This window comes from Procambarus clarkii, chromosome 40 (assembly GCF_040958095.1).
Source record: "Procambarus clarkii isolate CNS0578487 chromosome 40, FALCON_Pclarkii_2.0, whole genome shotgun sequence".
In the NCBI taxonomy this organism is placed as follows: domain Eukaryota; kingdom Metazoa; phylum Arthropoda; class Malacostraca; order Decapoda; family Cambaridae; genus Procambarus; species Procambarus clarkii.
Genome location: NC_091189.1, coordinates 39,527,344 through 39,552,566, shown reverse-complemented (window position 1 = coordinate 39,552,566; position 25,223 = coordinate 39,527,344). Strand labels below are relative to the sequence as shown.

The following is a 25,223-nucleotide window of genomic DNA, read 5'->3' as shown; positions in this document are numbered from 1 at the left end:
TACTCCAGGATTGGTCTTACATAAGTGGTATACAGGGTCCTGAACGATTCCTTACACAAGTTACTAAAGGCAGTTCTTATGTTGGCCAGTCTAGCATATGCCGCTGATAATATTCTTTTGATGTGGTCCTCTGGAGACAGGTTCGGTGTGATATCAACCCCCAGATCTTTCTCTCTATTTGACTCTTGCAGGATTTCACATCCCAGATAATACCTTGTGTTCAGCTTCCTGCTCCCTTCGCCTAATTTCATTACCTTACACTTTCCCGAGTTGAACTTTAGCAGACATTTTCTAGACCATTCCTCTAGTTTGTCCAGGTCATCCTGTAGTTTCTGTCTATCTTCATCCGTCTTGATTCTTCTCATAATTTTTGCATCATCAGCAAACATTGAGAGGAATGAGTCTATACCCACCGGAAGATCGTTTATATATATTAGAAACAGGATGGGTCCAAGTACTGAGCCCTGTGGGACTCCGCTGGTGACATCTCGCCACTCTGATGTCTTCCCCCTCACCGTTACTCGCTGTTTCCTGTTGCTTAAGTACTCATTTATCCACTGGAGCACCTTCCCTTTTACTCCTGCTTGTTGCTCCAACTTTTTTAACAGCCTTTTATGGGGTACTGTGTCAAAGGCTTTTTGACAGTCCAGGAAAATGCAGTGTGTAATTACCTAAGTGTAGTTACAGGATGAGTGCTACGCTCGTGGTGTCCCGTCTTCCTAGCAATATTTGTCATATAACGCTTTGAAATTACTGACGGTCTTGGCCTCCACCACCTTCTCGCCTAACTTGTTCCAACCGTCTACCACTCTTTTTTTTACAAAAGTGAATTTTCTTATATTTCTCCGGCAGTTTTGTTTCGTTAGTACTGTATATATCTATGACCCCTTGTTCTTGAAGTTCCGTGTCTCAGGAATTCTTCCCTATCAATTTTAGCGATTCCTGTTACTATTTTGTATGTAGTGATCATATCGCCTCTTTTTCTTCTATCTTCTAGTTTTTGCATATATAATACCTCTAACCTCTACTCGTAGCTCTTGTCCTTCAGTTCCGGGAGGCACTGAGTGGCATGTCATTGCACCTTTTCCAGTTTGTTGATGTGCTGCTTAAGATATGGGCACCATACAACCGCTGCATATTCCAGCTTTGGTCTAACAAAAGTCGTAAACAATTTCTTTAATATTTGTGTGTGTGTGTGTGTGTGTGTGTGTGTGTGTGTGTGTGTGTGTGTGTGTGTGTGTGTGTGTGTGTGTGTGTGTGTGTGTGTGTGTGTGTGTGTGTGTGTGTGTGTGTGTGTGTGTGTGTGTGTGTGTGTGTGTGTGTGTGTGTGTGTGTGTGTGTGTGTGTGTGTGTGTGTGTGTGTGTGTGTGTGTGTGTGTGTGTGTGTGTGTGTGTGTGTGTGTGTGTGTGTGTGTGTGTGTGTGTGTGTGTGTGTGTGTGTGTGTGTGTGTGTGTGTGTGTGTGTGTGTGTGTGTGTGTGTGTGTGTGTGTGTGTGTGTGTGTGTGTGTGTGTGTGTGTGTGTGTGTGTGTGTGTGTGTGTGTGTGTGTGTGTGTGTGTGTGTGTGTGTGTGTGTGTGTGTGTGTGTGTGTGTGTGTGTGTGTGTGTGTGTGTGTGTGTGTGTGTGTGTGTGTGTGTGTGTGTGTGTGTGTGTGTGTGTGTGTGTGTGTGTGTGTGTGTGTGTGTGTGTGTGTGTGTGTGTGTGTGTGTGTGTGTGTGTGTGTGTGTGTGTGTGTGTGTGTGTGTGTGTGTGTGTGTGTGTGTGTGTGTGTGTGTGTGTGTGTGTGTGTGTGTGTGTGTGTGTGTGTGTGTGTGTGTGTGTGTGTGTGTGTGTGTGTGTGTGTGTGTGTGTGTGTGTGTGTGTGTGTGTGTGTGTGTGTGTGTGTGTGTGTGTGTGTGTGTGTGTGTGTGTGTGTGTGTGTGTGTGTGTGTGTGTGTGTGTGTGTGTGTGTGTGTGTGTGTGTGTGTGTGTGTGTGTGTGTGTGTGTGTGTGTGTGTGTGTGTGTGTGTGTGTGTGTGTGTGTGTGTGTGTGTGTGTGTGTGTGTGTGTGTGTGTGTGTGTGTGTGTGTGTGTGTGTGTGTGTGTGTGTGTGTGTGTGTGTGTGTGTGTGTGTGTGTGTGTGTGTGTGTGTGTGTGTGTGTGTGTGTGTGTGTGTGTGTGTGTGTGTGTGTGTGTGTGTGTGTGTGTGTGTGTGTGTGTGTGTGTGTGTGTGTGTGTGTGTGTGTGTGTGTGTGTGTGTGTGTGTGTGTGTGTGTGTGTGTGTGTGTGTGTGTGTGTGTGTGTGTGTGTGTGTGTGTGTGTGTGTGTGTGTGTGTGTGTGTGTGTGTGTGTGTGTGTGTGTGTGTGTGTGTGTGCGTGTGTGTGCGTGCGCGTGCGCGTGCGCGTGCGCGTGCGTGCGTGCGTGCGTGCGTGCGTGCGTGCGTGCGTGCGCGCGCGTGCGTGTGCGCGCGCGCGCCTGCCTTGAGCTCTGGCTCATTGGTGCCGCCTCTCAACCGTCAATCAACTGGTGTACAGGTTCCTGAGCCTATTGGCCTCTATCATATCTACACTTGAAACTGTGTATGGAGTCAGCCTCCACCACATCACTTCCTAATGCATTCCATTTGTCAACCACTCTTGACACTAAAAAAGTTCTTTCTAATATCTCTGTGGCTCATTTGGGCGCTCAGTTTCCACCTGTGTCCTCTAGTGCGTGTGCCCCTTGTGTTAAATAGCCTGTCTTTATCTACCCTATCAATTCCCTTGAGAATCTTGAATGTGGTGATCATGACCCCCATAACTCTTCTGTCTTCCAGCGAAGTGAGGTTTAATTCCCGTAGTCTCTCCTCGTAGCTCATACCTCTCAGCTCGGGTACTAGTCTGGTGGCAAACCTTTGAACCTTTTCCAGTTTGGTTTTATCCTTGACTAGATATGGACTCCATGTTAAGGCTGCATACTCCAGGATTGGTCTGACATATGTGGTATACAAAGTTCTGAATGATTCCTTAAACAAGTTTCTGAATGCCGTTCTTATGTTAGCCAGCCTGGCATATGCCGCTGATGTTATCCTCTTGATATGGGCTGCAGGGGACAGGTCTGGCGTTATGTCAACCCCAAGTCTTTTTCTTTCTCTGACTCTTGAAGAATTTCACCTCCCAGATGATACCTAATATCTGGCCTCCTGCTCCCTACGCCTATCTTCATTACATTACATTTGCTTGGGTTAAACTCTTAACAACCATTTGTTTGACCATTCCTTCAGCTTGTCTAGGTCTTCTTGAAGCCTCAAACAGTCCTCCTCTGTCTTAATCCTTCTCATAATTTTGGCATCGTCAGCAAACATTGAGAGAAAAGAATCTATACCCTCCAGGAGATCATTCACATATCAGAAACAAGATAGGACCGAGTACAGAGTCCTGTGGGACTCCACTGGCGACTTCACGCCAATCCGAGGTCTCACCCCTCATCGTAACTCTCTGCTTCCTATTGCTTAGATACTCCCTTATCCACTGGAGCACCTTACCAGCTTCATCTGCCTGTCTCTCCAACTGATGTACCAGCTGCTTATGCGGTACTGTGTCAAAGGCTTAAGTGTGTGTGTGTGTGTGTGTGTGTGTGTGTGTGTGTGTGTGTGTGTGTGTGTGTGTGTGTGTGTGTGTGTGTAATTACCTAATTGTAGTTACAGGGTGAGAGCTACTCTCGTGGTCGTCCCGTCTACCCAACACACTTTGTCATGTAACACTTTGAAACTACTGACGGTCTTGGCCTCCACCACCACCTCACCTAACTTGTTCCAACCGTCTACCACTCTGTTTGCGAAAGTGAATTTATTTATATTTCTTCGGCATCTGTGTTTAGCTAGTTTAAATCGATGACCTCTTGTTCTTGAAGTTCCAGATCTCAGGAAATCTTCCCTATCGATTTTATCAATTCCTGTTACTATTTTGTGCGTAGTGATCATATCACCTCTTTTTCTTGTCTTCCAGTTTTGGCATATTTAATGCCTCTAACCTCTCCTCGTAGCTCTTGCCCTTCAGTTCTGGGTGCCACTTAGTAGCATGTCTTTGCACCTTTTCCAGTTTGTTGATGTGCTTCTTAACACTTTCGCGTTCCACAGACTGAATAATTCGTCATTTATTTTTCTACTGAATGTGTTCCAACGACGCAATACTGCGTCACTCATTACAATATTTTTTAAAAATTTAAATTTTATCAGATCAATCTGGTAGTGGTTTTAAAATAAGCGCCTTTAGATTGCACACAATTTGATACCAAAATCAAAGATATAACATGAAACTTGATGTCCAAACACTTGAAATATTATAAATAGGTCTATGGTCTGAATATTAAAATATTTGTTAAAATTCTATTTATTGTCCTATTATCTTGGGACTTGTTTTAAAATGTGCGCCTTTTTATTGCGAACAATTTGATACCAAAATGAAAGATGTAACACAAATATTTATGTCAGAACACTGGAAAGATATAAATAAATTTGTGATGATTAGCGTCCAGAATTAAAATATTTGTTAAAAATCCAGTTATTGCTCTATTATTCTGGGACTAGTTTTAAAATAATCGCCTTTTTATTGCGAACAATTTGATACCAAAACGAGCGACGTAGCACGAAATTTGATGTTATCAAATTGAACGAGTTGAACATTAGGTTGCAATGTACAAAATGGTGCTCGTTCATGGGTAACTTTAGGCTTTTCTGCGGGGAGGCACTCCAGCCTTTTGTACATTTTATTCATACACATCTGTAGGGAATTTAATTGCGAACACAATGATACCAAAATGAGCGACGTAGCACGAGAATTAAGGTAAAAAAATGGAACGAGAATGCACATGTTACTGATTTTGTGCGTTTTTGCCGACTTTACGCTTTGCTGTTGGGAGTCACGCTAGGCTTTTGGACATTATATTTATACACACCTGTAGAGAATTTAATTGCGAACACAATGATACCAGAATGAGCGACGTAGCGCGAGAATTAAGGTGAGAAAACTGGAACGAGTATACACATTTGAGTGTCACCGCGCGCTTACCCGCACGGAGGGGCCACGATCCCCCTGTCAACCGCGAGTTTCCACGGAGCGCGAAAGTGTTAAGATATGGGCACCACACAACCGCTGCATATTCCAGCTTTGGCCTAACAAACGTTGTGAACAATTTTTTTCGTATATCACCATCCATGTATTTAAAAGCAATTCTGAAGTTAGAAAGCGTGGCATAGGCTCCTCGCACAATATTCTTTATGTGGTCTTCGGGTAATAGTTTTCTATCTAGAACCACCCCTAGATCTCTTTCTTTATCAGAATTCTTTAAAGATTTCTCACATAATATATAGGTTGTGTGGGGTCTATGTTCTCCTATTCCACATTCCATAACATGGCATTTATTAACATTAAATTCCATTTGCCAAGTGGTGCTCCATATACTTATTTTTTCCAGGTCTTCTTGAAGGGCATGATAATCATCTAAGTTTCTTATCCTTCCTATTATCTTAGCATCATCAGCATACATGTTTATATAATTCTGTATACCAACTGGTAGATCATTTATGTAGACAATAAACATCACTGGTGCAAGAACTGAACCCTGTGGTACTCCACTTGTGACATTTCTCCATTCCGATACAGTGCCTCTGATTACTGCCCTCATTTTTATATCAGTCAGAAAATTTTTCATCCATGTTAGAAGCTTACCTGTCACCCTCCAATATTTTTCAGTTTCCAGAACAACCTCTTATGTGAAACTCTGTCAAAAGCCTTTTTTAGGTCCAGATGCAGTCAACCCAACCATCTCTTTCCTGTAATATCTCTTTGGCTCGATCATGAGTATGACTCGATCATGACTTTGGCACTGAGTAAATTCGATACACAGGATCTTCCAGATCGAAAACCATACTGTCTGTCTGATATTATATCATTTCTCTCCAGGTGTTCTACCCATTTAGTTTTGATTAGTTTTTCCAATACTTTCACTATTACACTTGTCAATGATACAGGTCTATAATTGAGGGGGTCTTCCCTGCTGCCACTTTTGTAGATTGGAACTATGTTAGCCTGTTTCCACACGTCTGCTACGATTCCTGTACACAGGGATGCCTGAAAGATCAGGTGAAGTGGAATGCTGAGCTCAGATGCACATTCTCTCAGAACCCATGGTGAAACTCCATCTGGACCAACTGCTTTGGTCTTACTGAGCTCCTTTAGCATATTTTCCACTTCATATCTAGACACCTCTATACGCTCTATGTTGTTCTCTGGAATTCTTATTGTGTCTGGTTCTCTGAAGATCTCATTTTGTACAAACACACTTTGGAACTTTTCATTTAATGTTTCACACATTTCCTTTTCATTTTCTGTGAATCTTTCCCATTTTCAACCTCTGGATATTTTCCTTTACCTGCAATTTGTTGTTTATGAATTTGTAGAATATGCCCGGTTTTGTTTTACATTTATCTGCTATCCCTTTTTTTTTTTTTCAAAATTTCTTTCTGCCTCTCTCCTTACTGCAGTATAGTTGTTTCTCGCATCTTTATATTGCTGGTACAGTATGTTTGGGGGTTTAGCCTCTTCCTATACCGATTCCATTTTTGTGTCTTTTGGTCTCTGGCCCTCTCACAATTTCTGTTGAACCAATCCTGTTTTCTGGCCCTGCATCTCTGTTTTAGTATGAATGTTTGTGTGCCTTCCTTGTATATTTTGCAAAATTTGGCATACATTTCATTTACTTCCCTGCCTAGCAACAAGCCTGTCCAATTACACTCATTAAAAAAGTTTCAAAGTTCCCCATCGTGACCTCTCCTTAAATCGAGTTTATCAACTGTTTCAATGTCCCCATTTTCTTCTAGATGATATCTTAAAGCATATTTAATGTCTAACAGGACGTGATCACTCTTTCCCAAGGGAGGAAGGTACTGGATGTCAAATATCTCTTCTTCTTTCCTGGTGAATACTAGATCCAGTACTGACGGCACATCTCCTTCCCTCATTCTTGTGGCCTGCTTTGTGTTGATACAAGACTGTCTCCAGAATGAGGTTCACAAATCTACATGTGCAAAAGTCATCCGTTCTTGCTTCATAGGCCTCCCAGTCTATTGCTTTAAAGTTGAAGTCCCCCAGTATCAACAGTCATGATTTATCATTATCTGCTTGTGCAATAATATCTCTCATGACCATTATGAGGCCCTCTCGTTTGTCATCCAGTTCTTCCTTTGTCCATGTGTTGCTTGCTGGTGGGCTGTAGCCATTTACAATTATCAGCTTATCATCCTGGTTCCAGATCTGCAATGCCATTATGTCAATATCTCGAGGGTTTTCAAATATTAACTCTCTTACCTTCAGGTGTTTTTTCACCAGTACAGCCACTCCTCCTACCTTCCTAGTTTTCCTGTCACGTCTCCAAACTGAGAAGCCTCTTGGGAATATGACTTCATTTATTATATTTCCTTCAAGTTTTGTCTCTGATAATGCAACAATATCTGGGACCCTAAGCTGAATTATATCTTGCAACTCCAAAATTTTTGACCTCACTCCATCAATGTTGGTATATACAATTTTGAGGAACATGTTCCCTTTTACTTTGCTCTTTACTCCCCTTCCACTACTGATCTTGTTGCTTTGTTTTTATGTACCATTTCACAAGCTATCCAGTCCCTGTCACTTTGTAGAAAAAAGAATTTCTGTCTTCATTTCTATCCCCATTTAAACGTTTTGCCTCAATTAGGTTCATTTTCAGTTTTTCTGTCTTCCTTGGAGAGGTCTTGTCTTATTGACCAAAGTTTGCCAACCTCATCACTCTGCAATTTCCTGGCATTTCTAAGCACTTCCATCATGTTTTTAACAACATTAAACGTCACCCTTAAGACGCGGTTCTTGTCTTTGTCATATTTTTCTATTCTTCTAAAATCACTGACATCTTCCTTTGAGCCTTCTCCTAAACCTACTATTTTCTCTATGATTTTCATCTCTTCTGCTGCTTGGTCCACCCTAGATGAAATTTCCTTCTCTAAACATCCAAAAATTATTATGGACTTCTGTCTACAGTGTTTTGTACCAGTTTACTGTTGGTAACCAGTTCTTTCCTAATTGCTTGCCTAATTTCTGCTTCTTGTTGGTCATTTCTGATTTTGACTTCCGAACACACTTCTTTGATAGTCTCTTTCTCTTTTACAACTTGAGCATATGTCGCTTTTATTTCTTCTTTATACTTTTCTAGTTCTTTATTCACCTCCTCTATGTGAGTTGTCAGTGAAGTTTCCAGTTGGAGATCCTTGCCTAACTCTATAAAAGTCACCACACGTCACTTTCCATGCCTCATTTTCTTTCACTAGTTCCTTGATTTGCTCCTCCTGATTTGTTACCTTGTCTGTTAATGCAGTAATAATCTTACCTTGTTGAAGCATACTCCCTTTTAGAGTGCAAAGCTCATTACAAAGAGCTCCATTGACCTCTTCCAATTTAAGCACTTTTTCTTCATACTTCTTTTGCATATCCTCAATTATCTCTAACCTGCCAAGAACACCTCCTTTCCTTATATCTTGTGGTGAGAATCCTTTGAAACCATCATCTGTTGGTATGTGTACAGTCCCAGTGGTGGTGGCGGTGGCCATCTTTGTTTTTGTACTAGAACCAAAAAAAACTTTTCCACTTGGCTATTTTCACTCCACCTTTACTTGTTTATTGTATTTTATTTGCTTTTACTCTTCCCTGAACCTTTATGTAACCTGGGACACCACTGTAGCCCTCAACCTGTTCCCAATACTTAGGTAATTCGATATTTCCAGGAGCTTGCTGCAGTGTGACTCCTGCCTCCTCCAGCTCCCATGTACCTCCCTGTATGTGTGTGTGTGTGTGTGTGTACTCACCTAGTTGTGTTTGCGGGGGTTGAGCTCTGGCTCTTTGGTCAAGCCTCTCAACTGTCAATCAACAGGTGTACAGGTTCCTGAGCCTATTGGGCTCTATCATATCTACACTTGAAACTGTGTATGGAGTCAGCCTCCACCACATCACTTCCCAATGCATTCCATTTGTCAACCACTCTGACACTAAAAAAGTTCTTTCTAATATCTCTGTGGCTCATTTGGGCACTCAGTTTCCACCTGTGTCCCCTAGTGCGTGTGCCCCTTGTGTTAAACAGCCTGTCTTTATCAACCCTGTCAATTCCCTTGAGGATCTTGAATGTGGTGACCATGTCCCCCCTAACTCTTCTGTCTTCCAACGAAGTGAGGTTTAATTCCCGTAGTCTCTCCTCGTAGCTCATACCTCTCAGCTCTGGTACTAGTCTGGTGGCAAACCTTTGAACCTTTTCCATTTTAGTCTTATGCTTGACTAGATATGGACTCCATGCTGGTGCCGCATACTCCAGGATTGGTCTGACATATGTGGTACATAATGTTCTGAAAGATTCCTTACACAAGTTTCTAAAGGCCGTTCTTATGTTAGCCAACCTGGCATATGCTGCTGCTGTTATCCTCTTGATATGAGCATCAGGGGACAGGTCTGGCGTGATATCAACCCCCAGGTCTTTCTCTCTCTCGGACTCTTGAAGTATTTCATCTCCCAAGTGATACCTTGTATCTGGTCTCCTGCTCCCTACCCCTATCTTCATTACATTGTGTGTGTGTGAGTGTGTGTGGGGGGGGGTTGTGATCCCATTTGATGTAATTTTATGGAGATTTTTTTGGAGTCTCCAGGAGAACAGAACCGGTTGCCATGCGTATCTCAAACAGTTGCACAGTACCCCACGCCCCAGCCAGTGATGAATCTACCTCCTACCCAATGCCAAACAGGAGTGAAAACCATCCCAGCTGAACCCCAAGGGCGGGCAATCACCGAGCAGCAACAGATCTGCACGGAGGTAGTTCCCGAACAGCTCGGGGAAGATAACACTAGACCGCAGGGGCAGTACTTACAGGGCACCTAGGGAAGGTAGCTCTAGGTGCATGCAGCCCCAGTACTCTTGTTACTTCTGGCTCACACACCACCAACTCAGAGCATCAACACCACCGAACTGCAGCACTGCGCAAAGAGTGGAGCCAGAGCGATTGACCGTCACCAATACAAAAGTCTCTTGAACTGAGGAGAGTTGCTGGTGTGAAGGTCTGGGACCACCCCCATTCCCCTCCCGGGGAGGGGGGTTATCTTGAGGTTATCTTGAGATGATTTCGGGGCTTTTTTTAGTGTCCCCGCAGCCCGGTCCTCGACCAGGCCTCCACCCCAGGAAGCAGCCCGTGACAGCTGACTAACTCCCAGGTACCTATTTACTGCTAGGTAACAGGGGCATTCAGGGTGAAAGAAATTTTGTCCATTTGTTTCTGCCTCGTGCGGGAATCGAACCCGTGCCACAGAATTACGAGTCCTGCGCGCTATCCACCAGGCTACGAGGCCTACGAGGGGGGAGGGGGTTGCACAAACGGATTCGTGGCGATTGTGGTGATGTCGTGTTTATTTCCTTGTTTTAGATTGGGGAGTTCTGTTTACTAGTTCGGTTTTCAGTTTGACATTTTTGACCAGCAGTAGTGTGTTTTAGAATTCCTACCTTTCTGGGTGCCTGACCTGGTAGATGGCAGACAAAGACTGCTTCCAATTACACAGTGGGTGTCTTTAGGCCATTGCTCCTCGTACCTCTCTTGAGGGGTGCCAGGTTCTGGCTCTGGTCCCCGGTAGGCTTAGAACTCCTTCGATTGACTGTTGCCACGGTTTAATATATACACATCAGCCCAGTATAGCTCCTGGGAGCCTCCGGGTCTCACCCAGAAAATGGCGTTTCATTGCATTCAATGCTGTTTTTTTGGGTTATATATTTAGTTAGCAACATTATTATGATAAGAGCTATGAAAAAAATACTTATTTTAGTACTGATTTATTAATTTTATTATTTTGAAGCCATAAGTCACTGAACTGTGGCGACAAAACCGAACAAAACACACACGATGTTGTGTGCACACATATTAGACACGTCCACTCGCGCTGTAGTTCTTGTGCCAATAACGTAAATAATTTCTCAAATAGCAGATGTCTTATCATATTACAGTATATTTTTTGTTTTATTTAGGATAAAACAAAATTTAATTAGGATAATAATGAGCTATTAAAACACCAGTTTTAGAAATCATCTATTAATCTGAAACTTTGTCATGGATCACTGAACTATGACGACACAGACGAAAGTGAGGGAAAACCTCTCTGTAAAGTGAGGTTTACAGTACAGTATTCCCTTATCTGTCCACCCTCACTCATCTTTTTTTCATCACAGAAAATGTATATAAGAAGATTTCAGCACATTAGCTAGCTATTCATGCTTCAACCTTTAAATTAATCTACAAAGATACATGTGCCACAAATCAGTGAACAAAAATCATGGAAACCACAGTTGTTTACTTGTGTGTGGTCCATTCTGGCTGGTGTTTGGTGAATATAGTTCACTTGTTGTGTGGTCCACCTGTGTGTGATCTAACTTGTCTCATGAAGGGATTATTAATTGTAATCTGTGATAGAATGTGAAAGTTTTTCCACCAGTCTGTGAACTATCCCAACATCGTAAGCTTGTGGACCACTTGTGGATCTCTTGTGTGGTCCACTTGTCCACTTGTGTGTGATCCAACTTGTCATATGAAGGAATTTTTTATTGTAACCTGTGATAGAATGGGAAAGGTTTCCAACCAGTCTGTGAACTCTGTCCCAACATTGAAGTAAATCCGCACATCTCCTGCTTCGGTGAACCGTTGTTTATCGAAACGGGTGACTAAATCTGGCCTGAAAAGGGTGCGACCTAGCCGGAGATTCGTTGAATCGGGGTATCAAGGCTGTACTCTACTATCATCGCTAAATAATAGCAGGTACAGTACATGTATATTTTGACATTTTTAGGCGATGCTGTGGACACAAGCTTAACAGCAATGCTGTTAGCTCATGCTGCATGGACCAGCCTTGGTTACTCACTCAGTACTGAGGCTCTTACCTGGGGATGTTACCCATAATTTTTTTTTAATGGTGAACAATAGCCCTGAGGAAGCTGATGTAAACCCTGTGTAGCTGCAGGACTTTTAAAATCTTGCGTGGTAATTAGTCATGCGTATACAATGTCCGCTGTTCAATGCCCTTGTACCAAAATCATATATACTAAATGTATTGTGCCCTTTAAGGGTTTAAAGATGACAATGAAGTAGCTTTCACGACTGCAAGAAAAAGGACAGGTTGGATAACGGGCTTTCCAAACAAGGGATGTCATACCAGTGATACTTTTCAAGACACTAGTGTTCTCTAGGGTGGAATATTGTTGGACTCTAGCAGCCCCATTCAGATCCGGAGAAATTTCTGACCTAGAGTGTGCAAAGATCCTTTACTATTGGAATCCACTCTGTAAGTCATCTAAATTATTGGGACCAATTAAAAGTTCTAAATATGTATTTGCAAGAGCGCAGGTGATAGAAATACATAATAACATAAGACACAGAAACTTTTAGAAGGAATGGTTCCAAATATGAACAAGGAGATTACATCACATGAAACCAGTAGGCATGGCAGGGTGTGCAAAATAGCCCTGTTGAAAAGCAGAGGTGCAATAGGTACACTGAGGGAGAACTCTATCAACATCAAAGGCCTTAGACCTTTCAACACCATCCCACTGCACCTAAGGGGCCTAACTAGCTAGCCTCTAACAGTGTTAGAGTGAGAACTCTTCAAACATTTCCAAAGAATACCTGATCAACCAGGCTGTAATTTTTTCATACATCAGGCTGCGAGCACCCACGTCAACAGCTGCGTCCAACAGCCTGGTTGACCAGACAAACAACCCGGGAGGCTTGGTCAGAGACTGGGTCGTGGGTCATTTGATTCCCAGAAGATACACATGATACAGTATGTCTTGTTGTTTGTGCAGCACCTCGGGCAGGGCGGCACATACTTCTCGGAAGTACAGTATTGTAAGTGATCTCTCTAGCTCCTTAGTTGCCATCTAAGCCTTTTTTTTTCAGCCCTTTTGACATCACATCCAGGGTTGCACATTTTGAAAAGGCTCTTGTGCAGATATTTGCTTTTCAAACTTTTGAGTTTGGTTTCTCACCATTGGAATGTGGATTGGATGGTGGGCTTTCTGTTGTTGCTTTGCAGCTTTCTTTTCTGTGGCAGTTTGTGGTTCCTAGACAGTTTTTTATCACTTCCCTTCGGCCTGCTACTTTTCCTCCTGAGCCTTAGTCTCTGGTTCATGTGCTTATTTTTCTTCTAATTTCTGGATGTCGTCTGCAGTCCTGGCTCTTTTCTTCAGGCTGTGTTTTATGTTTCTCTTGGTCCTAGAGGAGAATTTCTTTGTCTGCAGACGTCTTCTTCTTGGCTCGCTGTGGTATGGTAAGGTTTCATGGGGTCCTTTGATATTTGGGTTTTGGTATTTTCACCCCAGAGAATCCTTCATCTTTATCTGGATCCAGCAGTTCACTGTTCTTGCATATCTATTGTACAATATTTTCCTGTGTGTCACTTTACCTGTTACTGCAGTGTTTCTGGTTCCTTGTTCTAGGGTGTGGCTTCCTTGGGTGGCTCTTGGTGGCTCCCCTTGGCTTGCCTGGGGTTTCTTCTACATAGCCTTAATCACACTTGCAAATTATGAAAGAATATATATTTTCTCTTATTTCTCATGTGTGACTGATGCCAACTAATTGACTGTCTGAAATGGATGTTATAAATAATTTGTTTTTGTAATTATTGTATTACTGTTTAACCGTAATGATGATGGTGGATTTAGTAGTTTTCATTAGCCATAACCTTGCAGATGTTGGTGAGTGGAGGCGTAGACTCCACAGTGTGTGCAGCTCTCCTACACAAAGCTCTGTCGGAGGAGCAGGTTATAGCAGTTCACATTGACAATGGCTTCATGAGGAAGAATGAGTCTCTACAAGTGGAACAGTCACTCCGAAAACTTGGCCTTAAACTCAGGGGTTAGTATTTAGTCGTACATTTTTTATCTAGTCACGAAGACATGAAACTACAGGAGGCCTGTTGGCCCATACAAGACGGCTCTTATTTATATCCACCCAAAGTCATTCATATATGTAATCTACACTTAAATAATCCAGCAATCCTTATGTTATTTGGTAATTTCTTCCATTAATCAAATACCCAATTTCCAAAGTATTTACCCATGTCTGAACTGACTCTAAGGTTATCCATTATTTTGTAGTATGATTTCTGTCAATAATTTTATAACTTTATTTATATCCCCAATGTCATATCATTTCATCCATTTATACTGTACAGTGGAACCTCTATTGAACAAACCTTTTTGGCGAATCTCTGGTTGTATTGTGTGCTTTCCAGGCCACTTTTACTCGCCCAATTTGACACACGAGTTTGGAAAAACAGGAGATGTGCAAATTTGCTTGGGATGTTGAGCTGGAGTTCACAGACTGGTGGGAAAGTTGTCAATCATATCATAGGTTAAAATAAAAAATTCCCTCGATGAAATCAGCCCATAGAACATGGGAACATGGGAAATATGAGGATATGAATGGTAGCACTTTTAGCACTTTTGCACTCCGTTGCTGCCACCTGTCGCCACTCACTTTCTCCCGATTCTGAGCGAGTGACTATGGCTCGCGTCATGTATTAACACTTTCGCGCTCCGTGGAAACTCGCAGTTGACAGGGGGATCGTGGCCCCTCCGTGCGGGTAAGCGCGCGGTGACACCCAAATGTGTATACTCGTTCCAGCTTTCTCACCTTAATTCTCGTGCTTCGTCGCTCGTTTTGGTATCATTGTGTTCGCAAATAAATTCTCTACAGGTGTGTATAAATATAATGTCCAAAAGCCTAGCGTGACTCCCAACAGCAAAGCATAAAGTCGGCAAAAACGCACAAAATCAGTAACGTGCATTCTCGTTCCATTTCTTTACCTTAATTCTCGTGCTACGTCGCTCGTTTTGGTATCATTGTGTTCGCAATTAAATTCCCTACAGATGTGTATGAATAAAATGTACAAAAGGCTGGAGTGCCTCCCCGCAGAAAAGCCTAAAGTTACCCGTGAACGAGCACCATTTTGTACATTGCAACCTAATGTTCAACTCGTTCAATTTGATAACATCAAATTTCGTGCTACGTCGCTCGTTTTGGTATCAAATTGTTCGCAATAAAAAGGCGATTATTTTAAAACTAGTCCCAGAATAATAGAGCAATAACTGGATTTTTAACAAATATTTTAATTCTGGACGCTCATCATCACAAATTTATTTATATCTTTCCAGTGTTCTGACATAAATATTTGTGTTACATCTTTCATTTTGGTATCAAATTGTTCGCAATAAAAAGGCGCGCATTTTAAAACTAGTCCCAAGATAATAGGACAATAAATAGAATTTTAACAAATATTTTAATATTCGGACCATAGGCCTATTTATAATATTTCAAGTGTTTGGACATCAAGTTTCATGTTATATCTTTGATTTTGGTATCAAATTGTGTGCAATCTAAAGGCGCTTATTTTAAAACCACTACCAGATTGATGTGATAAAATTTAAATTTTTAAAAAATATTTTAATGACTGACTCGGTACTGCGCCGTTAGAACACATTCAGTAGAAAAATGAGTGACTTAATAGTCAGTCTGTGGAACCTCAAAGTGTTAAAATACTGTATTTGTACAAAATTCAATTTTTATCCGTTCAACTTCTGGGTGGTTTCAAAATGAGGGCCTTTAGGTTGCGCGCAGTTTGATACCAAAATGAAAGACGTAACACGAAAATTGATGTCAGAACACTGGAAAGATATAAATAATTTTGTGGTGATGAGCGTCCAAAAATTAAAATATTTTGTTAAAATTCCATTTATTGTTCTATTATTATGGGACTAATTTTAAAATACGTGCCTTTATTTTTCTAACAATTTGATACCAAAATGAAACACACATGAAAATTTATTATCAAGCTGAACGAGTATATACATTAGTCTGTAGGTGTGCCAATTGGTGCTTGTTCACGGGTAACTTGGCCAACTTTAGGCTTTGCTGTGGGGAGTCACGGTGGGCTTTTAGACCTTATATGCATATACCTCTGTACAGAATTCTATTGCGAACACAATGATACCAAAATGAACTACATAGCACGAGAATTAAGGTGAGAAAACTGAAACGCGTATGCACATTTTACTGATTTTGTGCGCTCACGGGTAACTTTGTCAACTTTAGGCTTTGTTGTGGGGAGTCACGGTGGGCTTTTGAACCTTGTATGCATATACCCCTGTAGGGAATTCTATTGCGAACACAATGATACCAAAACGAACAACGTAGCACGAGAATTAAGGTGAGAAAACTGAAATGAGTTTACACTTTTCTGTGTCGCCGCACGCTCGCCCGCACCGAACTATGCATGACGTCATTTCTGTGGCGCACGATAGTGTTAATAGAGCTGTAACCACCTTTTTAATGATTTTCATAGATGAATGTAACATTAGAAAAAACAGTAGGGACCTTGGGAAGTGTATTGATTATATTTCAAACCAAAGTTGTTGTTTGTTTTTATTGCCAGTTGCAGCAGTTTTTGCTCACTAAAATATGGGCTCTTTCCTATAAAAATGATGTTTTGAGGCTGCAGCATGGAAAATATGCTGAATGGGGTTAAATCTCTTTACAAACAGGTTCTCTTGGTAATTGTTTCACATGACAGGTTGGAATTCAAAGTTGGCTCATGTAAATCAGTCCAAGAGCATGGGAAATATTAAGATATGAATGGTAAAACACTGTAATATTGGTGTGGTGAAGCCTCTCCTTGCATTCCAGACCATAAACTTTCTGGGCTCCTAAAGTGACTCATGAGGTGCTCGGTTATGTGAAAAATGTTTACACATTATTTTAAGTTTCCTAAGTTATATATTGGGTTATAACAAATTTGGTGTGAAAATATTTGCAAATGAATTGTCTAAAGAATAGATACAAAAGTATTTATAATAGCGTGTGAAAGTCTGCCCATTGAGGGGGTCTATCCGGGCTTCCCATACCTGGTGGTGTCAGTAAGGAGAGGTCTGGGGAATCGAGGAGACACTGAAACAGGGTTTTGCCAACGTGTTGTGGAGGCAACTCGGTAGCATAGGTTACCATGATAAGTGCCGGGCATTGAAGTCACCCATTGACGAGGCAGGTGTCCGTGAACTGGCCAAAATAGTGTTATAGCTCCCTTGCTGTTACCGGTAGACAAGGGTTATACAGAACTCTGAAGGTGCCCTCCCATGGGAGAAGACCACCTTCACTGCCATGAACTCCAGATGCCTGCCCCAAAATGAGTGAATCCGGAGCAAAGAGCTCGGGATTGAGTCCCTGACCAAGAGGGCAAGCCCCCCTCTCCCTTCCTCCCCGCACTGGCCGATCCTATCTGAAGACCGAATACTCCGGCACCGTGAAGAAAAAATGGTCGGTAAACAAGGTCTTGCAGTTCACAATCAATGATGGTGAGCTGGTGAGAAAATTGCATAGGAATTGAATCTTCTTGAAAAGGGAACAGGCATTCCAAAATACCACAGTATTCTCAAGATGGGGTGCCATTATCCCTGAAATACATCGGCAAACTTTCTGACCTCCTGTGCACAGACATCTCCAAAAGAGGAACCCCCAGAAAAATCCTTAAAACTCTCATACAAAGTAAATAAAATGTGGGGTATCAATTACAGCCAGTCTAAAGGCTGTTAACCCTCAAACCGCTAGGGGTCCAAATGGCTTTAACACCCACAGGCGCAACAACAACAAAAAAAATCTAAAAAATTCCTTCGTCTTATAAAAGTGTTTATTTTTGTTCCCTGACCACGGAAAAAATTTAAAAAAAATCGTAGGTGGAATATTTTAGCCGCAATAGGGTAGGGAAGTCTGTCAAAAAAGGGGTGTTGACAGAGCCTTCGCCAGACGAGGTCTACTCCGCCTGAACTGTCAGGCGGCAGTTGCCACAAAAATATTATTACCTAATTATTTCAATGTCTCTGATTTTTTCTTATTTTTTTTTTTGCAGTAATATTATTCAACATAGTGAATTGTCATATATTTTTATAATCAAATGTGTGAACCATCACTGTATTCAAAATTATGGTGTGCATATTAGTTATTCAATTATTATGTTCATAAAACAATAAACAAATAGTTTTGCTGTTGTTACACTATATACACAGGTTATATATAAGTATCTGCATGTTTTGCTCACCATAACGAACCACTAAGTTGGTATTGTGAGTCAAAATGCAACGAGGAGTAACTGCAACGTACCAGTCAGCCACTCGCTGCCACTCCCTCCCGCAACACCACCTCACTCGCCCTCAATCTCCTCCCACAATACTGTTTTTGCATTTATTCACTAAACACGTATGTTATATATAAGTATTTACATGTTTTGTTCACCGTAACTGTACATCTAAGCTTGTATGGTGAGTAAAGGCACAAAGACGTAGCTACTCACACAGTCAGCTGGTGGCGGCCGTCCTCAAGGCCAGGCACACTAATATTTCTCCTCCAACAATATTGTTTGTGGTGTTATTACGCTATATAAACACATTATATATAAGTATCTACCTGTTTTATTCAAAATATCTGTACAAATAAGCTGGTATGGTGCCCAAAGACCATAGTGGACACCAGTAAACAACATAGTCCTCCCTCGCCAAAATGGCGGCTCCCAACCTACTCCTATTGCTATTATTACACTCTATACACACGTTATATATAACTATCTACATTTGTGTTCACCATAGTGAACCACTAAGCTGGTATGGTGAGTGCAGTCAATAAAAGGTGGCCATACACAGTCAGAAGACAACGCCAACACCCCTCCCTCCCACAGCATTACTCCTCCCTCCATGGAGCACAGTGCTAAATATCACCACAATCCAGCTATTATCAGAATCCTGGTCAGTTTTATCACAGTCAGAGGGCTTCTGTAATAATATCATCGCTACATAATAGCATGAACAAGTATATTATGGCATTTTTAGGCGATGCTGTGGTCACAAGCTGAACAGCGATGCTGTGAGCTCATGCTGCGTACGTCAGCATTGGTGGCTTGCTCAATATTGAAGCTCTCGCACCCAAAAATGTTGGCCTGGATATTTTTCTAGGTGGCATCTGGCAACTATCGGTTGTGGCTGCACTATAGCTGCCCCTATCCCAGGCGGGGCGTTTAAATTATATCGCTAGACATGAAAAAATAAATATATATATATATATATATATATATATATATATTATATATATATATATATATATATATATATATATATATATATATATATATATATAATATTTTATTAAATATGACCAAAAAAGTAAGATTAATAATTCTAACACGAATTTTCTCAATCTTTCGTACATTATGCTTCACTGTTGGAGGTAAATCAAAAATCACTTCTCCAAAATTCATTTTTATTTCTAGTCTGACGCGACACGGGCGCGTTTCGTAAAACTTATTACATTTTCAAAGACTTCACAAATACACAACTGATTAGAACTTGCGTTTCCCTGATTTTATATCTACATTTGAGTGAGGTGGGAAGGGTGATGTGGCATTACATTTGAGTGAGGTGGGAAGGATGATGTGGCATTAACACAAGACAGAACACTAGAGGATATTAATAGGGTATTAAAAGTATCAACACAAGACAGAACACGAAACAATGGATATTGAATAGAAGTGTTTGTAGAAAGCCTATTGGTCCATATTTCTTGATGCTTCTATATTGGAGCGGAGTCTTGAGGTGGGTAGAATATAGTTGTGCAATAATTGGCTGTTGATTGCTGGTGTTGACTTCTTGATGTGTAGTGCCTCGCAAACGTCAAGCCGCCTGCTATCGCTGTATCTATCGATGATTTCTGTGTTGTTTACTAGGATTTCTCTGGCGATGGTTTGGTTATGGGAAGAGATTATATGTTCCTTAATGGAGCCCTGTTGTTTATGCATCGTTAAACGCCTAGAAAGAGATGTTGTTGTCTTGCCTATATACTGGGTTTTTTGGAGCTTACAGTCCCCAAGTGGGCATTTGAAGGCATAGACGACGTTAGTCTCTTTTAAAGCGTTCTGTTTCGTGTCTGGAGAGTTTCTCATGAGTAGGCTGGCCGTTTTTCTGGTTTTATAGTAAATCGTCAGTTGTATCCTCTGATTTTTGTCTGTAGGGATAACGTTTCTATTAACAATATCTTTCAGGACCCTTTCCTCTGTTTTATGAGCTGTGGAAAAGAAGTTCCTGTAAAATAGTCTAATAGGGGGTATAGGTGTTGTGTTAGTTGTCTCTTCGGAGGTTGCATGGCTTTTCACTTTCCTTCTTATGATGTCTTCGATGAAATATATATATATATATATATATATATATATATATATATATGTCGTACCTAGTAGCCAGAACGCACTTCTCAGCCTACTAGGCAAGGCCTGATTTGCCTAATAAGCCACGTTTTCATGAATTAATTGTTTTTCGACTACCTAACCTACCTAACCTAACTTTTTCGGCTACCTAACCTAACCTAACATATAAAGATAGGTTAGGTTAGGTTAGGTAGGGTTGGTTAGGTTCGGCCATATATCTACGTTAATTTTAACTCCAATAAAAAGAAAATGACCTCATACATAATGAAATGGGTAGCTTTACCATTTCATAAGAAAAAATTGGAGAAAATATATTAATTCAGGAAAACTTGGCTTATTAGGCAAATCGGGCCTTGCATAGTAAGCCGAGTACGATGTTCTGGCTACTAGGTACAACATATATATATATATATATATAATATTTATTTTATTTATTTATTTATTTGAGTTGCACGGTTTCGGTTTTGTCACTGAAAGCATATATATATGATTTGCGCGGTTTAAGGGTTAAGCAAAACTCCTCTTAACAATGATTGGCTCACGAACCCTCTTGCCGGGGCCTGCGACTGGCGGGTGCTTCACTCTGGACCTCATATTTCACCGGTGTCATAATTCCCTGCGAAAGCACCTGGGAGACCAGAAGATCATCAGGGCATGCGATGGAGCAGAACTTCCCGATCGACAGGTGTTACAATGGTTCTGGCTCCGGCCGGTACTGAGCGTGCATGTCTGTATCCGTGGTGGAGGTTTTGTCACTGTCGATGTGACCCAGGAGGGAAAATTGATAAGCATCCTGGGCATATCAGGTATGTGGCTGGGACAGGCAAGAGCATCTGCTAGATCCTACCCGTGGAGAGGCCCGACCAGGGGGATCCAGGAGGCAAAATGAAATGGTGGGCTGATTGAGGGCATGCAACCTCTGGAACAGCTCTTGTTGAGGAGTCCCCGCTGCTTTATGATCAGCATCCAACTGGAGGGCCTCAAGGTATACTGCCATAAAAGGCAGTCAGGTGATGCAGAGCACCCACCATTATTTCTTATCAGTATGACTTGTGTTGCTGCATTTTGCACAGCGTGCTGCATTACGGTAGGTGAGGCAGCTGGCCCAATAGATGGCAAGCATAGCATCATAACACAGGAAAGTTGTAGGACTTGACCTGATACAAGGTCCTGTGTGTGGTGCCACCTGGTAAGAGAGGGGCCCCAAACTTAATATGAACCACGAATGTCGGCCCTGCGGCTCCGCGATTCCTAGTAACTTTCAGTAATCCTGCCGATGCACCCCCTAACATCTGCAGAGCAGCTTGGTTGTCATCCATTCAACACTGGTCAGTTGGCCCGATCTTCTCATACCGGGCCCGAGATGACAACTCTTACGACAATACCTATCGGCACCTGACAGGCCAATCCCCTAATTTGGTAATGTCTGATAGCCGAACGTGCAACAGAGCCTCCTCCCTGATGTGTAGCTTCAGTGCTGCACCCCTACTCAGGGTATGCACTATCTCAGGAAAGCAATGTGACCACAACACTGAAGCCTCAATCGTTGCACTTCAGGTACGAGGATTCGTAAACACACACTGACCTGTTGTTGACTGAATTAGGACAACCATAAATGAGGAATGAGGTACCACAGGAGGTAGGTCTTCTGAAGGCGAGGACATCTCTTATCATCTAGCTCTGAGGAAGTGTTCACCGGCTCATTCTCCAACAGATGTTTGCCTCTCCTGGGACCTGCTTTCAACATCCATGGCACCCCTGCTCTGGAAGGCATCCATTATAGAGGCTCTGGCCTCTGCCGGTGCTGTGAGAGCCCCCTGGGTAACTGCAGTGAGTGCACACTGGCCTAAAGAAGCCAGCTGAATTAAAAAATGTGCTCCCGATGAAGTGAGGAAAGAATGCCCAGCCAGGAGCGTTGAATCCACGTGCCAAAATGGCCGACTGTCGCCAACTTCCCTCTGAAAGTTTTGTTGAGCATGAGAAGATTTACCTGGTGTAGGCATAGCTTCCAATTTGTAATTGGCTATTGCAATCTCTCTTATAATAATTAAGTTGTAACAACTGGATAGCAATATCGTAATTATCATCACTAGGAATCAAATTGTCGATTACTGCATTTGCTTCAACTTTCAAAGTACTTCGCAAGTAAAGAAATGTAGTTTTTTAGAAATGGATCTTTTTTATTTCACTAAGGAATCAAATAAGTTCCAATGACTGTCGAAGCTCTAATCATCCTTGCCATGAAATTCTTGCAAGTCAGTGGCAGGTAGATGGGCTCCTGTGGTTTAACCCTTAAATGGTGCATGGCTATATACCATTTGACACCCACAGGCGCATACGAAAAAAAAAAAAAACTATTTTCTTTCTAACCTGTTAATTTGTGTTCACTGATCATGGGAAAAATAATAATAAAATCGTAAGTGGCATATATTGCCGACTATAGGGCGGGGAAGTCTGGCAAAAAACAGGTGCTGACTCAGCGTGCGTCCCAGGCGGTCTGTTGCTTGCCAGCTGTCAGGCCGGAGTTGCCACAAAGAGATAATTACCTAATTATTTCAATATGTCTGATTGATTTTTCATAGTTTTTTTTGCTGTAATATTATTCAATAGTGTGTAGTTCGATATATTTATATAATAAAATGAGCGAATCATCGCTGTACTCAAAAATATGGTGTGCATATTATTGATTCAATTATGTTCATCAAACAGTGAACAAATACTTTGTCGGTTATTACATTATATACACAGGTTATATATAAGTATCTGCATGTTTTGTTCACCATAACAAACCACTAAGTTGCTATTATGAGTCAAAAAGTAACGAGGAGTGACCGCCGTGTACCAGCCAGCCACTCACGCCCTCCCTCAAGTCACCTGACTCTCCCACAATACTGTTTTTTGCTTTTATTCACTATATACAGACACTATATATAAGTATCTACATTCGTGTTCACCATAACGAACCACTAAGTTGGTATGCTGAGTGGCAGTGGCAGCCCGCCACTGGCTGCCACTCCCTCCCTCCCTCACCTCACCTGACTTTGCCACCATTCTCCACCCACCATACTGTTTTTGCTTTTATATACAGACGTTGTATATAATTATTTACATGTTTTATTCACCATAACTGTACATCTAAGCTTGTATGGTGAGTAAAGGCACAAATACGTAGGACCTCACACAGTCAGATGGCTGCCACCCTCAAGGCCAGACGCACTAATATTTTTCCTCCAACAATACTGTTTGTGGTGTTATTACGTTATATACACACATTATATATAAATATCTACCTGTTTTATTCACCATACTTGTACAAGTAAACTGGTATGGTGCCCAAAGACCATCGTGGTCACCTGTAAACATGATAAATTGTGCAGACGATGCCACCGCCCTCACCAAAATGGCAGCTCCCAACCTACTCCTCTTGCTGTTTATACCCTCTATACACACGTTATATATAAGTATCTACATTTGTGTTCACCATAGCGAACCACTAAGCTGGTATGGTGAGTGCAGTCAATAAAAGGTGGCCACACACAGTCAGAAGACAATGCCACTACCCTCCCCTCCCACAGCATTACTCCTCCCTCCATGGCGCACAGCGCTAAATATCACCACAATCCTGCTATTATTAGAACCCTGGTCAGTTTTATCACAGTCAGGGGTCTTCTGTAATAATATCATCGCTACATAATAGCATGAACAAGTATATTATGGCATTTTTAGGCGATGCTGTGGTCACAAGCTGAACAGCAGTGCTGTGAGCAAATTCTGCGTGCGTCAGGCTTGGTAGCTCACTGAATACTGAGGCACCTAACACCCTGGAATTTGGCCCACGATTTTTTTTTTAAATGGCATCTGTTTACAAGAGCCCTGATGAAGGTGTGGTGAACCCCGTGTATCCGCTGGCTGTTTAAATCTTGCGTAGTACTCCAAAGCATCATATGATGCGATGCGCAATTTACTGCAAGTAGGTCAAAGCGTCATATGATGCGATGTGCAATTTAAGGGTTAAATAATAGTTGAAGTGGATCCACTTGTCAGAGCATTTTGAGATACAGAGCTAGTGTTTGTTCTAAAATTTGGATTGATTTGTCCAGACAACCTTAGACGAAAATATGGGGATCATATATGGTGACACGCATATTATATTCTTTGATCAACCAAACAGTAATCTTAGTTATTACGCTATATACGCATGTTATATATCACTATCAACATTTAAATGCTTGATGGGGTTCTGGGAGGAGTTCTGCTCCCCAAGCCCGGCCCGAGGCCAGGCTTGACTTGTGAGAATTTGGTCCACCAGGCTGTTGCTTGGAGTGGTCCGCAGGCCCACATACCCACCACAGCCCGGTTGGTCCAGAACTTTTTAGAAAACAGTCTTTAGTTTTCTCTTGATGTCCACGGTTGTTCCGGCAATATTTCTTATAGTCGCTGGTAGGATGTTGAACAACAGTGGACTTTTATACAGTGTTCTCTGATTGTGCCTATGGCACCTCTGCTCTTTACTGGTTCTATCCTGCATTTTCTTCCATATCGTTCACTCCAGTACGTTGTTATTTTACTGTGTAGATTAGGGACCTGGCCATCTAGTATTTTCCATGTGTATATTATTTGGTATCTCTCTTGTCTCCTTTGTAGAGAGTACGTTTGGAGAGCTTTGAGACGATCCCAATAATTTAGGTGCTTTATCGCGTCTATGCGTGCCGTATATGTTCTCTGATCTCCTCTATTTCAGCAATCTCTCCTGCTCTGAAGGGGGAAGTGAGTACTGAGCAGTACTCGAGACGGGACAACACAAGTGACTTGAAGAGTACAACCATTGTGATGGGATCCCTAGATTTGAAAGTTCTTGTAATCCATCCTATCATTTTTCTGGCTGATGCCAGAAAACTAATAACATACTAATAAGCAGG

General features: G+C 41.8%; 1 protein-coding gene across 7 annotated transcripts in view; it reads left to right on the top strand.

Annotated features, from left to right (window-relative positions):
- bur (GMP synthase burgundy) overlaps positions 1-25,223 on the top strand; it is a 213,317-nt gene that overhangs the window by 128,174 nt on the left and 59,920 nt on the right. For all 7 annotated transcript variants that reach the window (XM_045742218.2, XM_045742216.2, XM_045742220.2 and 4 more), the window contains one exon: positions 13,757-13,922. In XM_045742218.2, coding sequence (XP_045598174.1) covers positions 13,757-13,922 — 166 coding nt within the window. The remainder of the gene's footprint in view (positions 1-13,756; positions 13,923-25,223) is intronic.